A 15,281-nucleotide genomic window follows, 5' to 3' on the forward strand; every position below is an offset into this window, starting at 1 on the left:
TGAAAAAAAGAGTGATAAGTGGAGTGCCTCAGGGATTAGTTTTGAGGCCAGTTCTGTTCAGTATCTTTGTGAACAATATTGTAGAAGGGTTAGAAGGAAAAGTTTGGCTTTTTGCAGATGACACTGAGACTTGCAACATAGTGGATATACCTGAAAGGAGTAGAGAGAATGAGAAGTGATCCAAGAAAGCTAGAGGGAGTGGTCAAAGGTTTGGCAGCTGGGATTCAGTGTCAAAAAATGCAGAGTCATGTATTTGGAGTGTGGAAATCCAACGAGATCTATGTGATGGGGGTGGGGGGTAGTAAAGAAATTGATGTGCACAGACCTAGGGGTAATATTGTCTGATCTCAAGGCATTGAAGCAATGTGGCTAAGGCAAGAGGGATGCTGGGCTGAATAGAGAGAAGCATAACCAGTAGGAAAAAGGAGATACAGGTCCTTGGTGAGGCCCCACTTGGAGTACATTGTTCATCTCTGGAAACTGTATCTCAAGAAAGATAGAAACAGGATGAAAGCAGTCCTGAGTGCGGCAACCAAAATGGTGTGAAGTTTGCACCAGAAGAATTATCAGATGAAACTTAAGGACTAAAAATGTAAACCTTGAAGGAGAGGAGGAACAGGGGAAATATAATACAGACTTTTAAATACTTGAAAGTTATTAATGATGCATGGGCATTAAGCATTTTCCAGTGGAAAGAAAGCTATAGTACTAGAGGCCATAATATAAAGCTCCAAATGGGTAGACTTAAGAGCAACAACAGGAAATATTTCTTCATGGAAAGGGTAGTGGATGCATGGCATGCCCTCCTGGAAGAGGTAGTGAAGATAAGAAAGGTAATGGAATTTAAAAGGGTTTGGGATAAACACAGAGGGTCCCTAATGGCTAAAGGATGGAAAGAGGTAACCTACATGGAGCGGCAGTTACTACCCTTAACGGAAGGCATGGGGGTAACTTGCATGCAGTGGCAGTAACCTACCATAAAAATATTTTTGCTGGGCAGACTGGATGGACCACTTGGATCTTTTTCTGCTATCATTTACTATGTTACTATGTCAATTGACTGATATCTAGATAGTTGCTTGTAGCATATTTTGCATACTTGTGCTGCAAAAAAGAGATTAGTCTGAAATTAAGCTCTCCTTGACTGAGATTTCTTTTTCTCCCTATCTCCAAATTTCAGAGGCTATACAGAGATTTTCTGGGATCATCCCTTCTATCATCAATTCAAATACTTAATCCCTTATTTTTGAAGCTTTTGGTGGTGATTCAGAACAAGTTAATTGAAACTCTGTATATATCTTTGCTGATCTATCAAGAAAATACCTCCTCACTAAAATGCCTATTTGACAAATTGGAAATTGGAGGAGGCGCCTTTATTTGCTCAATGGAATTATGTGGTTGGAATTATTTCAGAAAAGAGACCTGGCAACCCAGAAGTCTCTTCTCTTCCTGAAAGGCTATTTTGTTCTCTGGGACCAAGGTCCTTCTTGCCCATTAACAATGTCAATTGTGTCTGGACACGTGCCGCTTGGTACCTTTTAATATGATGTGAGCTGTACTTGGTAGGGGTGTGTGTGATTGATTATGAGTGGATGTGTCTGTGGCTGCGAATGGATCTATAATTGTAGGTGGTTGTTTCTGTTTGGGCTGGGCGGGGTAACTAAAAGTTGGGTCATTACAGTTGTTTTGTGAGCCAATGAAACTGTTTTGGGCTGTCTTGTGGTTGTATTTTGGATGTGCATTTAATGACTCAATAAAGACAAATTAAAAAAAAAAATCCTGCTTGCTTACAAAATTAGCAGACTATAAGATGCCAGCTGTATAACATTTCAGTTGTACCTTGAAATTTTTCCTGCCTCTGCATCCAAGGATTTATTCTGAGACACAAGAACAGTGTTTCAAAACCCTTTACAAGATCTGATTTTCTTAATATGCACAATGAATAATCATGAACTATATTGGTGTGCATTTCATTTAGTAAACAGGTTGGTTTACATATTTTGGTCATCCTGGGAATTCTGAAGTCCATAATTTAGCATATCTCTATCTTTCTGCAGTGATAACTTGTATTTGATGTAAAAGAAAAGCATGACCTATTCCATTTCATGCAAAACTTGTATACTCTTTGCATATTTTACTGTAATTTTATTTAGAGATTTAAAGAAATAAAAACCACATTACAGTAATCTTTCAAGAGTGTATTTAGGAGGTTGAATGTATTGCGCTGGTGTTTCTCCAGTTCAACTAACTTGAGTAGTCTGCAGTGGCAATAAGTATACAATTACTATAGAAAAGTAATGTAGTACTCTGTATTCAGGTTAAGGAAATTGAAGTCATTTTTTGGTTTTACTTCACGTGTGTTGCTCAGGTAACTGAAGTTTGTATAAGGTTTACTAGCATATGCAAAACAAACCCATTTGGAGACTTTACCGCTTGAGAAAAACATCATAGAATCATATGAAAATGTTTTAGTTTATGATGTTTTGACTTTTTTGATGTGATAAGAGAAAATAATAGAATGGAAAATGGTTTAAAGGAAATTACTTATTGTAGACATAGAAAAGTGGTTTAAAGATAATCCATTGTACAAATATACTGAATAGTGAAATAATTTTTCTTTTTCTTTTTTTTGTTTTTTTTACAGATATGTTTAAAGGGTAGAGTACATATATTTAAATTCCTTTATATTCAAGCATGCTGCAGAATAGATAAAAAACCTGATTCTTTGGATCTGCCATCCCTGGGCAAAAGAATCCCATCCCAGCCACTGACTGACAGGTAATTAATATGCCTGCATAAGGACATTTTACATTATTTAAGTAAGCTGTAATGTTTTTTCTACTGTAATCTTGAATTGCATTTTCTCTTTGATATTATAAAGTTATTGAATGTACAACAGGTATCTAGCACAGTGATTCTCAAGCCAGTCCTCAGGGCACACCTAGCCAGTCTGGTTTTCAGGATATCAAAAAATGCATGAGAGAGATTTGCATGCACTGCATCCATTGTATGCAAATCTATCTCATGCATGCTCATTGTGGATATCCTGAAAACTAGACTGGCTGGATGTGTCCTGAAGACTTGAGTTGAGAACCTGATCTAGCAAAGTTTGAAAGTATGTACTGGTTGAATTGAGCTTTCAATAATCTGGGTTTTAACAACAAAAAAACAAAATAAAAGTTTTTAAAGTATGCGATAGTATGTATACATGAAACCATTTCCAGCACAACCATTAAGGCGGCGTATTTGTTTCCTAGGGGGAAAAGCTGCAATGGATGGCAAGAAATGCCTCTGTGTGGCCTTGCGTAGGTGTCCTTACATCAAGTTGTGCATAACTAAGAGAGCTGTCAAATCACCCATCTCCTCTTACAATTCCTGCCTCTTCTCCTTCCTGGCAACACTTCTAAATTGCAGTCACAAAGTTCTTTAAGAGCTTAGCATTGGTAGTTTCATTATTACCCATATTTCCTTCCAAATTATATTGTTACAGATGATACGAAGTTATAATGTTAAAAGAAGAAGCATAATTCTTATTGAATCTGTGTTACAATGTAAACCGATGTGATATGCCAGATTGAACATCGGTATATAAAAACAAATAGTAATTTCTGTTTTATAATTAGTTTGGCACTTGGGATATGCTTTATTCCTATCCAGCCAAGAGCCTCTTTGTTGTCAGTCATCTTTGGAAGAAAAGCAAGTTTGCTTACCTTAAATAGTGTTTTCCACAGATAGCAGGATAAATGGTGCTTTCCATAGATGGCTATATGTGGGCGATGACATCCAGCAGCACCGAATGGATCTCTCATACCTAGTAGAGCTTCTGCTCTACTGAGCAAGTGCAGGAATTCCTGCTTGGGTATTGCCTTGTGAGTCTCTTCAGTAGATGTTATAGTTTAGTCTAGCTAGGTAGTTGACTCTCCAGAGAGGTGGGTGAGTATATAATATGGCTAATTTATCATGCTATCTATGGAAGCATGATTTATCATCCTATTTATGGTAAGCAAACATGTTTTTTCTGTCAGTAAGCATGGCTCTATTAGCCATTACTTGTGGGAAGTTCAAAGCAGAGGGTTGCAGAGGAGTATTTAGTTAATAAGCCACCTGGTCCCCACTGTGGTGAGTAAACTACACAGAACTACTTGTCTGAATTTACTGTCAGTCATTAAGAAGTTGTCCAGTCAGCAATGGAACGTTAAGGTATGAACTGATGACCATGTTGCAGCTTTGCAAATGTCTTCGAGAGGCATGGCTTACAGATGAGCTACTGATGTAGCCATGGCTCTAACTTGATGAGCCTTGATGGAATTTATAATTTATGTTGGACAATGTACGTTTGGCTACTACTATTCCCAGTCTGTTGGGTTTTATAAGAGATAAATTGTTGGGAAGCTTAATGATGAGGCTGTGTTTTTATAGGTATGAAGGACTTTTTTATCTTCATGAACATGCATTCTTGGGAAGAATGTGGCTAGCAAGATGGCTTGATTAATATGGAAAGATAAGACTACCTTTGGTAGAAACTTTGAGTGGGTAAGGAACACCACTTTAATGTGGAAGAATTGCATATCAGGAGGATAATGAACTAAAATCTTAAGTTTGCTTACTCTTCTGGCTGAGGTTACTACTACTGGGAATGTTACTTTCAATGCTGGAGAAGGCTTCTCTCAAGATCAAAGGTCAGCTTCATCAGTTGTGCCAGGACCACATTCAAATCCCATGGATCTGGAGGTTTTAAAACTGGTAGTTTTAGTATATCATGGGTCTTTCATGAATTTGGATACTAGTGGATGAGCAGGGATTGGCCTACCCTCAGTTTGTACATGGTAAGCTGCTATGGCACTGAGATGTACGCTTACTGATGATGTGGCAAAGCCTGAGCAGATAAATCAGTAACTTTTGGTTCACATGCGAATGGATCCATGCAGTTGCATTGATACCATGTTGTGAATCTTTTTCACTTAAATCGATAAACTTTTCTAGTTGACAGTTTTTTGGTAATTTCTTTAGGTAAAGGCAATTCTTGTATCATTCAGCATTCGACATCCAAGCTGTCAGGTTGAGGGAGGGAAGGGTCGATTGAAACTAACATCCCTCTTCATAAATTAATAAGTATATATTTGACCAGAGAGGAATGGAAGGATGGCTGGAGAGCTGAACTAGATATGCAAATCAGATTTCTCTGGGCCACGCTGGAGCTATAAGGATTAGATGGGCCTAGTTCTTCAGTACTTTTTGCACTGTTTTGGCTACTAGCAGAATCTGTGGAAAAGGGTACATGAGATCTGCATTCCAATCAAGTAGAAAATCATCTTGCGTGGACCTGAGTTTGCTGGGAAGAATGGAGCAACACTTTTCTAGTTTTCTATTTTGTTCTGATATAAATAGGTCGATTACTGGAAATCCCTAGAGATTGAATAGTCTGTTGGCTGTTGATTGCTGAAAGGATCATGTGTATGGACGAAAAATTCTGCTGAGGCTATCTGCCAATGTGTTGGAGATTCCGAGAAGGTAGGTTGCTTGCAGTACAGCTTGATATTGGCATGCCCGCTCTCATAATTTTATCCCTTTTTGGCACAGGGTCCAAGATCCTGTACTGCCTTATTTGTTCACTTAGAACGTGGTGTCTTAATTGTTTAAATGAGAATGCTCTTGCCTTGAAGGTGGCGAGTTAAAGTTGTTAGAGCATATCTTACGGCTCTCAGCTTGAGGAAATTGATCTTGAATTGATTCTCGTGGAAAGACCATGTCCCTTGAGTTCGAAAAGGGACTGTGTAAGCTCCCTAACTGTTTGTGGAGGCATCCGTTTCTAAGGTTACTTGGTGAGGAGCTAGTCATAGTAGTACTCTTTTTGTAGAATGAAGGAGTCCAGCCATCAGCTTAATTCCTGTTTCATTTCTGATTAAATCTCTGTTTTACTTGTTAGGTGTTGAGCTAGCTGGTCCCAATGAAAATGGAGGCCCCACTGAAGGAGATGTATGTGCAGGCAGGTCAGTGATACTATGTTGCCACCATGTAACCAAAAACAACCAGCACCTTTTTGGCAATTGACTCATCTGTGTTCAACAGACTGTGAGAAAGTGCCCGGAGAGTTTGTGCTTGATCTGAAGGATGGAAAGCTGTCTTCTACAGATAATCTATCTATCCATACTGCAATGAACTTGATTTTCTAGGAGGAAATCAGTTGAAATATCAAAATTCATGAGGAAGCCCAGTGATTGTAGGAGATGTATTGATTTCTCCAGGGAGGTTAGAATGCCCTCTTTGGCTTGTTACAGCAAATTCCTGTCATCCAGTTAAGGGAAGACCTGGATCCCCTGGAAGCATAGATGCACCGCTGCTATGGCTAGGCATTTGGTAAAGATCCTTGGTGCAGCTGAGAGGCTGAAGGGATGCATTTTGTACTAATAGTGAGAAAATTACACCATAAAGTGCAGGTATTTCCATTGGGAGGGGTGGATGGGAATATGATCTTAAGTATCTTTTACTGTAGATCCAGAACACCCACCCACTCCCCTTTCTGGATGAAGGGGAGGATTATGTGGAGGGAATTAATTTTGAATTTCTCCCCAAGTATATGCTGCTTCATGCTACTTAAATCCAGGATTGGTCTCAGTCTCCCAGGTTTCTTGGGGATGAGGAAATAATGGGAGTAGAACCCCTGGCCACAGACATGAGGAGTAATCAGTTCTAGCGCCTGCTGTATGAGGTGCGAGTCCAACCTCCAGTGGAGCTGTGTCGACTGAGATGGATCCATATTAAGACTGAGTGTTGAGAAAGCATGGAAAGTTGAACAAAATGCAAGTGGTATTTAGACCACAATCTTGAGAACCCAGTGATCTTTGGTGATATTGCACCACTCTTCTAGATAATGATGGATTCTTCCTCCTATCAGACCCATGCTTAGGCAGGAACTGATGCTCTGCTTTTGGTTGATGGCATTCACGCTGTCAAACGTGAGTTGGAAGTTGATGTTGCAGAAGTAGGGATGGCATCCGGTAACACTGGAATTGCCAGAAAGGTTGTCTCTGGAAACATGGTCTTTTAAAAGCATAGAATACTGCTGCTCTGGTCCAGTGGAGAGGGACTCTGCTATCATGTGCTGTTCCTTTATTTGAGCCACTGTGTCTGAGCTTTTCTCTGACGAGGTTATCACCCAGGCAGGGCACATCCACCAACTTCTCATGGACATCCTTGGATAGGATAATGGCTCTCAACCAGGCCATGCAGCGAGTTGCAATGGAGTTTAACAAGGAGTGTGAGGTTGTATTAAGTGTCTTGTAGACAGATTGCAGAAGATGGTATATACACTTCCAGGATCCAGTAGTGGCTGAGTTTATGCGATTCTGCCATCTCCAGCCAGAAGAAAAGGCTTTAGATTTTGCATACAATCATGTATGAAACCTACGTTCAAACAACTCAGGATGCTTAACCATCCCCCCATCAGAGATGCGCATCTAACAACAACAAGAGAGAGAGCCTTTCCATTGCCTCCCCTAAATTTTGGAACTCCCTACCTAAAGATCTGAGAACCCAACCTCAAAATGTTCAAAAAAGACCTAAAAACATGCTGTTTCGCAAATTCTACACTGACCTTCATACTTCTGAACATCCTAACTCCCAATCGAACTTTCATCCAAAAACCTCAAAATAACTTCTCTCCAACCAAAACAAACAATCCCTCCTCCTCCCACATATTGATACTTTCTGGACTTGAAATGTTTAACCTCTGTTTAATATACACATTGTTATACTTTTTCCACAGTTGTTAAGAGAGTTACAATTTAAATTTTGTAAACCATTATGATGGCTTTACCGAATGACGGTATATAAAACTCAACAAATAAATAAATAAATGTAAATAGTGAACCATATAGAATTGATGAGCAGTGATCTGTGCATTAAGTATGGAGCTTTGAAACATCTTTTTGTCAAAATTATCCAGTAGTCTGCAATCATTCCTTGGTGGCATATTGATTATATTCATGTTTTCTTTGCTCTTTTGAGCTGATTTCATCACTACTGATTGATGGGGATTTTTGAACTCTGTATTTGAAGTCAAGTTTCCTTGCTACTAGAGCACAGGAAATTGGATTTTCCCACATTTAAATTTGTAAATCTTTTGGATATGATGGACCAGAATATCTGCTGGGTCTGCTGGAGCTTGCAGAACCTGGAGGAGGCCCAAGATGTCTACACAAGAATCTTTGTTCTTACATATATTTACTGCAAGGGCTTTTCCTCATTTGTCCAAAATCCTGGAGTATAAAAGGTCTTCCGGGGGAGATGAGTGTTGGTTCTGGGGGGAGGTTGGAGGGAATGCCAGTTGATTCCTCTTTAGAGCCTAAGGTTGAGTAAACACTGATTTAGGATTCCAGTGAGGTAACTGGTGACTGAGGAGGGGTCCTCTGTTGCCTCAGAGGATTGTACTCCTGGACAATCCTGTAAGTGGCTAGAGTCTGCTGCAGTTGAATATGATGGACTAGAAGCACCTTGTGGGAATTCTATGGAGAATCCACGTGAATTGGGGGATGCTGGGACTTCCTCTCGTGGAAGTAAAGATGACATCCTAGAAAAGAAAGGTTACATGATACCCTCCTTATCCATGGCCATTAATGAGATAAACCTTTCACCAACTCCACTACTTGTTCAAGTGGCTGACATCCTCTGACCTGGTATGGGTAGTAATCATCTTCTGAAACTAGAATGGAAGCTCTTATATCTTCTGGACTTTGCAGAATTTGAACTGAAGGCCAATTAGAAATAAGAGGCACCAGAGAACAAATAAGATCTGGTGTTTCTAGATGCAAACTCTGATAGTAATTTTGTTGGCAAGAGTGCTCTTGGTGGAGGAAAAGATATCCTGTCTTCTTCTGCTCCTTGATCAGCATATAGCTATGTAGGAAGATCTGTGTGGCATGATGCATTGATGCTTCCAGTGGTTTAATAGGCAAAGGTGATGTTCCCAGGTACAGTGCATTGAGGACTTGTGCATCAGTGGCATTTGCATCGATGACACCAGGGCCTTATGCACCAATGGTGATAGGGTCTTATGCTTCATTAGTGTGTCTGGTGCTGATGGAGTTTTGTGCACCGATGTTGCAGAAGGCATCAGTGGGGCTTGTGCACTCAAGCCTCTGTTTCTTTGGTGCTCGCTGCTCTGGCAGTTCCACAGAGTGGCATCTCCTTTTCTTTGATACTTGGTGACTATGTTTACTTGACCCCAAGGATTCGGCCTATTCTGATTATGGGGGAGGTATATTAGCTGATCTAGTGTTCAACTCTGATTTATCTAATTATTGTCTTATTTCCTCAATTCCTTTACTTGCCAAATTGGCCAAACCTTCCATCTTGAAACAACTCACTCAGTTTTTTGATGCATACTCTGCCTTGGACCAGAACCAGTTTGTTTTTTTTTTTTTCATAGTACTGAATCTTTACTCATCTCTAGACTTGATTCTGTTCACCATGGTTTTGACTCTAGTACTTGCTATTTTCTCTTACATATTTCTTCATCTTTCAATATCTTAGATCACACATCTTACTTTCTCCTCTTTTTGAAATGGGTATATCAGGTTCTGTCTTTGCTTGGTTTTCTTCATATATTTCTGACCATTATCAGCAGATAAAAAAATTGTTACTACTACAGACTGGATCCCTATAGTTTCAGGAGTACCTCAAAGATCTGCATTATCTGCCGCCTTCTTGAATGTTTAACTCCTCTCTTTTGTCTCCTCTGGCAACTTAGTGTTTCTTATAAATTTGGGTACCATTAATCTTCCTATGGACACCCTAGTCCTTTGGCTATTCCATAAAAATCTGGAACAAATATGTATTATAATTTGCAAATCCTTTCGGGACAACACTAGTGGCAACATTTGCAATGGTATAGCAATTTAGGGATAAGAGACATTTTAAGCAGCGCTATTCGTCCCATTAAAGATAAAGGAAAATTCATCCAACCTAATGTGTGATTTCAAAATTTCCTAATTATAATAGGTACATTAGCTGGATACCACTCCTTAGGATCTCTATGAATATAAACTCCTAAATCCTTAATGCAAGGTATCTCCCACCTCAGAGAGAAGGGTCCCCAGTTGTCATGTAAATGCCCCAAAATATTTAGTACTTCTGATTTTTCCAGATTTAACTTAAGTCCAAAAAAACCCCATATTCTTCAAAAATTCCTAATAGCTTAGGGAGTAAACATTTATCGCATAGTATAAATAAAAGAATATCGTCCACAAACAAAAATGAGGGCAAAAGAGGGATGGAGTAACCCATTCACTCTCTCTACCAGGGCCTCCATAGTTAAAATAAATAACAAAGGGGAGAGAGGGCACCCCTGTCTAGTCCCTTGGGACACCTGGAATGGTACAGAAAGAACACCATTAACACATATCCTAGCTATCGGATTGCTATAAAGCACCTTAATCACTTGAGTTATAAACCCCGAGAAGCCAAATAACTCCAATGTACTAAGCAGGAAATCCCAGGAGACCCTGTCAAAGGCTTTCTCTGTATCAAATCCCACCAGGACAGGGTCTACAAAGGTGCAATATTTGCATAAATCCAGCAATATATGAAGCCGCCTTATATTGATGGTAGAGCGATGACCCTTGACAAAGGCCGCTTGGCCAGGAGAAACAAGACAAGGCGTTATGTCTGCTAGTCTGTTGGCTAATAATTTTGCATACATTTTTATGTCCACATTTAATAGGGAGATGGGGCAATATGAAGATGCCAACTGTGGATCATGGCCTGGTTTGGGGAGAACAGCTATATGTGCCATACGTAATGTTTCCGGCATCACGCCTCTTTGAATCATGGTGGTGTATAACTCCCTCAAACTATCCTGCACTGGGGTGGCTAGTACCTTGTAAAAATGAACTGTCAGACCATCAAATCCTGGTGCTTTAAGATTAGGTAAAGATTGATTGACAGTATTTCTGCTTCTGCGATAGGACCATTAAAAATGGTCAATTCGATAGAGTTAAAGAAGGAACCTTAATTATACTCAGAAATTGACATTTCACTGAGACATCCTCCCCTTCTGCTGCATATAAAGTGGCATAATACTCCCTAAAGAGTGCACTAATACCTTGATTCATAGTGACCAGATTTCCTCGAGGGAGCAAAACCCCGCAACAAAAGCTGACCTATGCTGTCCCCACACTAGGTTTGCAAGTAGCTTACCTGATTTGTTCCCATATAGAAATAATTTGTGCTTTAAGGATAGTAGAGAGAAGGTTGCCTTCATATGGATATTGTCATTCAATGCCTTTTGAATAGAGAGAAACTGAGGTCTGACCGAGTCAGAAGGGCAGTTCAATAATTGCCGTTTTAAATCATTCAGCTGTTTAAGGGACAGGATATCCTTATTCAGTTTCTGCTTCTTTGCAATAATATAACTAAGGATATCTCCCTGAAGCACAATCTTCGCGGTTTCCCAAAATAAAATAGATTTCTCTTTATATTGGGCATTATGATGCTCAAATATCTACAGTACCTGAATGTAATCTGCTTTGAAGTGCTGAAAAAAGCGGAATATAAAAATCTAAATTAAAAAAAACAAAAAAAACTCACCATCATGACAGCAAGTATTATGCAAAAGATTTATCCTGCACAAGCCAGTGGGACATCTTCCATATTGAGAAGTCTCTTCCTCTGGAGGACACACAAGTCTGGACAATGATCCAAAATAACAAGGGGTTCAATCTTTGACCGAGCTACCTGAGAAAATAGGAATTCGGAAATTAACACACAGTCTAATCAGAGTTTAGAATCACTGACTCGGGCATAATGAGTGAAATATTTATCTCCAGGGTGAAGCACCCTCCAGGTATCTATCAAGTGTAAAGTTTTACATAAAAAGGGGCTACCTTTTGTCCTCAGCCTGATTAAGGTGTCCTTTCATGGTTACCCTGTATAGTGGTAGAATTTCCCCAGGACTAACTAATCTCTAGATACTCCTACCACTCCCTACCGCAAAATCCTCTCTCTCTAGTCTGCCTTCCCCCCCCCCCCCCCCCCCGATCCCCCATCTCCTCTTCCACCAGAACATGGTTAGAGAGGGAACAAGATTCCGGATGCATTTGGGTGCCTTCCCTCCAGCAATCAAATGCAAAATTAAGAAGGCAGGTACAAACATTTAACTAAAATCTTCCTTCACAGATATAAACAGTAAGAAGGCATAATGATATAAGAAGGCAAAAAAGAAGCCTTAGTAATTGTAAGAATTGAAAACTTTTGTGGCAAAACATCACTACAAAAAATTGGATAGCTCAGCAGTGATATTTTCTGCAGTCCGTCGACAGGACCATATTCAGTGAGGTAACTCTCTGTTGCGAATAAAGTCTGCTAAGTTGGAGATTACCAGGTATAGCTGATGTCTCCGGCACATCTGCAAATATACCTAGTGTCAACAAACTAGGCAAGCGTGCTGGTAAAGCCTCAACGGCTAAGTTATGAACTTGTCATCTCGCTGAATCAAGAGTCAGCCCCGGCCACTGTTGGAAACAGGATACTGGGCTTGATGGACCCTTGGTCTGGCCTAGTATGGCAGTTTCTTATGTTCTTAGGTTCTTGCAGGAGGCAAGATGGCCGCCAAGTGAGTCCGGAGTGAACGCTTAGAGAAGAGGCTCTTACCTTTACGATTTCTTTCTACAGAGAAATGCCGCACACTAAAAGAAAGGGGAGAATAAGAGAGGTGAGAGAAGATTCGCCCTCTATTGATCCCAGACAGCCTCGAATCGAAGGGTTCCTCGCGGGAGCCATTACATCCTCGCCGGATAGCTTGGTCGCTGGGAGCGAAGTGCAGGAGCGCGCACAGCCTCCCCAGACCTGTGATACCACCTTAAGCCCCGGGGAGCCGAGGAGACCAGCTCACCCGGGAAACATCGCGATACTTCCTGGAAACCCCAGAAGAAGTGGGGAGTCCTTCGGCATTAGACCTGACTGGAGGAGACCCTGCAGACCGGGAGGATAGCCCCCGAGAGACCCGTAGGCTGGTAGGAGCAGTGGCTCTGAGCCCAGAAAGAGTTTTGACAACTTTAACTCCGGAATCCTCGTTGGGGGCTAGGAAGAAGGAGAAGCCAATGACATCAGACAGCAAAGGAAGGTTGGTGAGCATTGAGGAGGAAGCGGGAGACTGTCATTTGAGAGCCCTAGCTGTGGGTTTTTCTATATCTACCCCAGAAACTATAACACTGCATGGGATATGGGCAATATTAAAATCAATTGAACTGTCTATTAAAAGTTTATCTGCTGTAACTTTAGAATAATAACCTTATTTCCAACTTTGGGGAAAAAGGTTGAAGATTTGGACAAAAAAGTTTTAAAGGTTGAAAATGTGCAGCAAAAATTGATAATATCAGATAATATTACCAACAAAAGATTAGAAAATATTGAAAATGCTCTCAGAGCCCATAATTTATGGGTTCTGAATTTTCCAGTTGTTGCTTTGTTTTCCCCGATGGACTTATTTCGAAATTATATGAAAAAAATTCTTAAAATACCAGAAACTGCTTTGCCAGTGATTACAAAGGCTTATTATCTCCAACAGCGGACAGAAACTGAAGGACTGGAAGCAGTTGAGACTCAAACACCTATGATAGATTTATCTGATATATTAGAAATTTCTATGGATAGTGAGATAACCCAAAGGAAACCTTTATTAATTTCATTTGCATTCTTGTCTGATCGCAATTATGTAATGAAACTATTCTTTAGAAACAGACAAAGTAAGGTATATGGTTATCCAATTTGGATTTACCCTGACGTGCTTAAAACAACTCAAACTAGACGAAAAGATTTTCTAAATATACGTTCGTCAGTACTTCAGTTGGGTGTTTATTTTAAAGTACCCATATAAATGCTGTGTGAAGCATTCTGGTGTTATGTATAATTTCTTAGAGCCCGCACAATTTAGGGCTTTCATAGAAGCCAGAACCCAAGAGGCATCCCCTCATGTCTCGGCTTGTTAGTAATGTAATGTAATGGCATCACTTGGTTGTTAAATTAATTATAATTATGTTTGCCTTAAATTTGCGCTCATAGTTCCGCCTCTAAATAGTCTTATAATTTATGATGTTTGTATAATTACCTGATGATGATCTTTCATCTATTATTTTTCTTGTAATAGTTATGGATAATGGCAAACATCAATTTTGCTGTACAAGATTTATTCTTGGGTGTAAGTTCAAAAATTTGAAAATGTTCTTAGGTTCTTAAACAGAGATCAGGTTCCCCATCCAAGCTGATCATAGGAAAAGAAAATTTCATTCACTACTCAAACGCCATTGGGCTATTTCAGCACTGAGACACCTTGGTGGTATGTGGTGGCAGGGAAGTTAGGAAGTCCTTAGCTGCTTGACAGAATCACACCAACAGAGCTCATGCACAGACCAGATCTTGAGTTGTGCACAGGTTGGACCAAATTCTTGGCGCATGGCCGAAACACGTGCCAAGTAATCCTGGAAAATAAGCACACTGTGCCCTTCATAGGTAAGTTCTTTGCATCGACATTACACCTGCAGGATCCGCACTTTATAGGCAAAGTTTAAAACTTTGGCTAGGACTACCTGCGATCTGGATTTGTCTATCGACACTGGCCCCACTCTGTGTGCACATTCTATTCTCAGGCGGTTGACAAGATATGCCATACCCAGTTCCTCAGACAGCCATTTTTCCAGGATCTCTTGAAGTTTATCATCAGCAATGGAATTGGGGAAACCTACAGAACCGCAAATTAGATGGAGCAGTTCTCAAGACTTATTTATTATTCATTTATTTTTTATTTAAAATTATTTATATACCGTTTAGCAATAAAGTATTGATCAAAATGGTGTGCATTATACATAAACAAATACAAGCAAGAAGAAAGATACGATCATGAAATTATATTAAAATTATAAAAATTTTAAAATAATAAAAAATATCTAACTTTAAAAACAAGAAAAGAAAGACAATTCAAATTGGATAGGGAGTACATGATGAAGAATGCTGTGTATAATGTAGTTATGAAAGATTTTTATCTGGGGTGACAAATGCTTTTGCAAAGAGAGAGAGGTTAAATTCTTTTGGATTTGAGATTTGACGAAGGGGAGCAGGTAATGAGTTCCATAGTTGTGGGCCAGCTGCTGAGAATGCTCTTCTTCTTGTGATGTTTAGACATGTAAGCATATTAATGGAATGTCTAGTAAGTTTTTGTCCACAATTATAATAATTGGCTTTGTCATGCTCTAGACCTAGATAATGGTAGCAGAGGTCATATCCATCAG

The 15,281-nt window shown here is 39.8% G+C and overlaps 1 protein-coding gene across 3 annotated transcripts in view; it reads left to right on the plus strand.

Annotated features, from left to right (window-relative positions):
• The window catches only part of LRCH2 (leucine rich repeats and calponin homology domain containing 2), a 395,406-nt gene that overhangs the window by 177,699 nt on the left and 202,426 nt on the right, over positions 1 to 15,281 (plus strand). For all 3 annotated transcript variants that reach the window (XR_003857457.1, XR_003857458.1, XM_029606513.1), the window contains exon 6: positions 2,645 to 2,778. Coding sequence is in view for 1 of the 3 variants with exons in the window: in XM_029606513.1 (XP_029462373.1) it covers positions 2,645 to 2,778 (134 nt within the window). In the remaining 2 variants the exon portion in view is untranslated. The remainder of the gene's footprint in view (positions 1 to 2,644; positions 2,779 to 15,281) is intronic.

This window comes from Rhinatrema bivittatum, chromosome 6, assembly GCF_901001135.1.
Source record: "Rhinatrema bivittatum chromosome 6, aRhiBiv1.1, whole genome shotgun sequence".
NCBI classification, from domain to species: Eukaryota; Metazoa; Chordata; class Amphibia; order Gymnophiona; family Rhinatrematidae; genus Rhinatrema; species Rhinatrema bivittatum.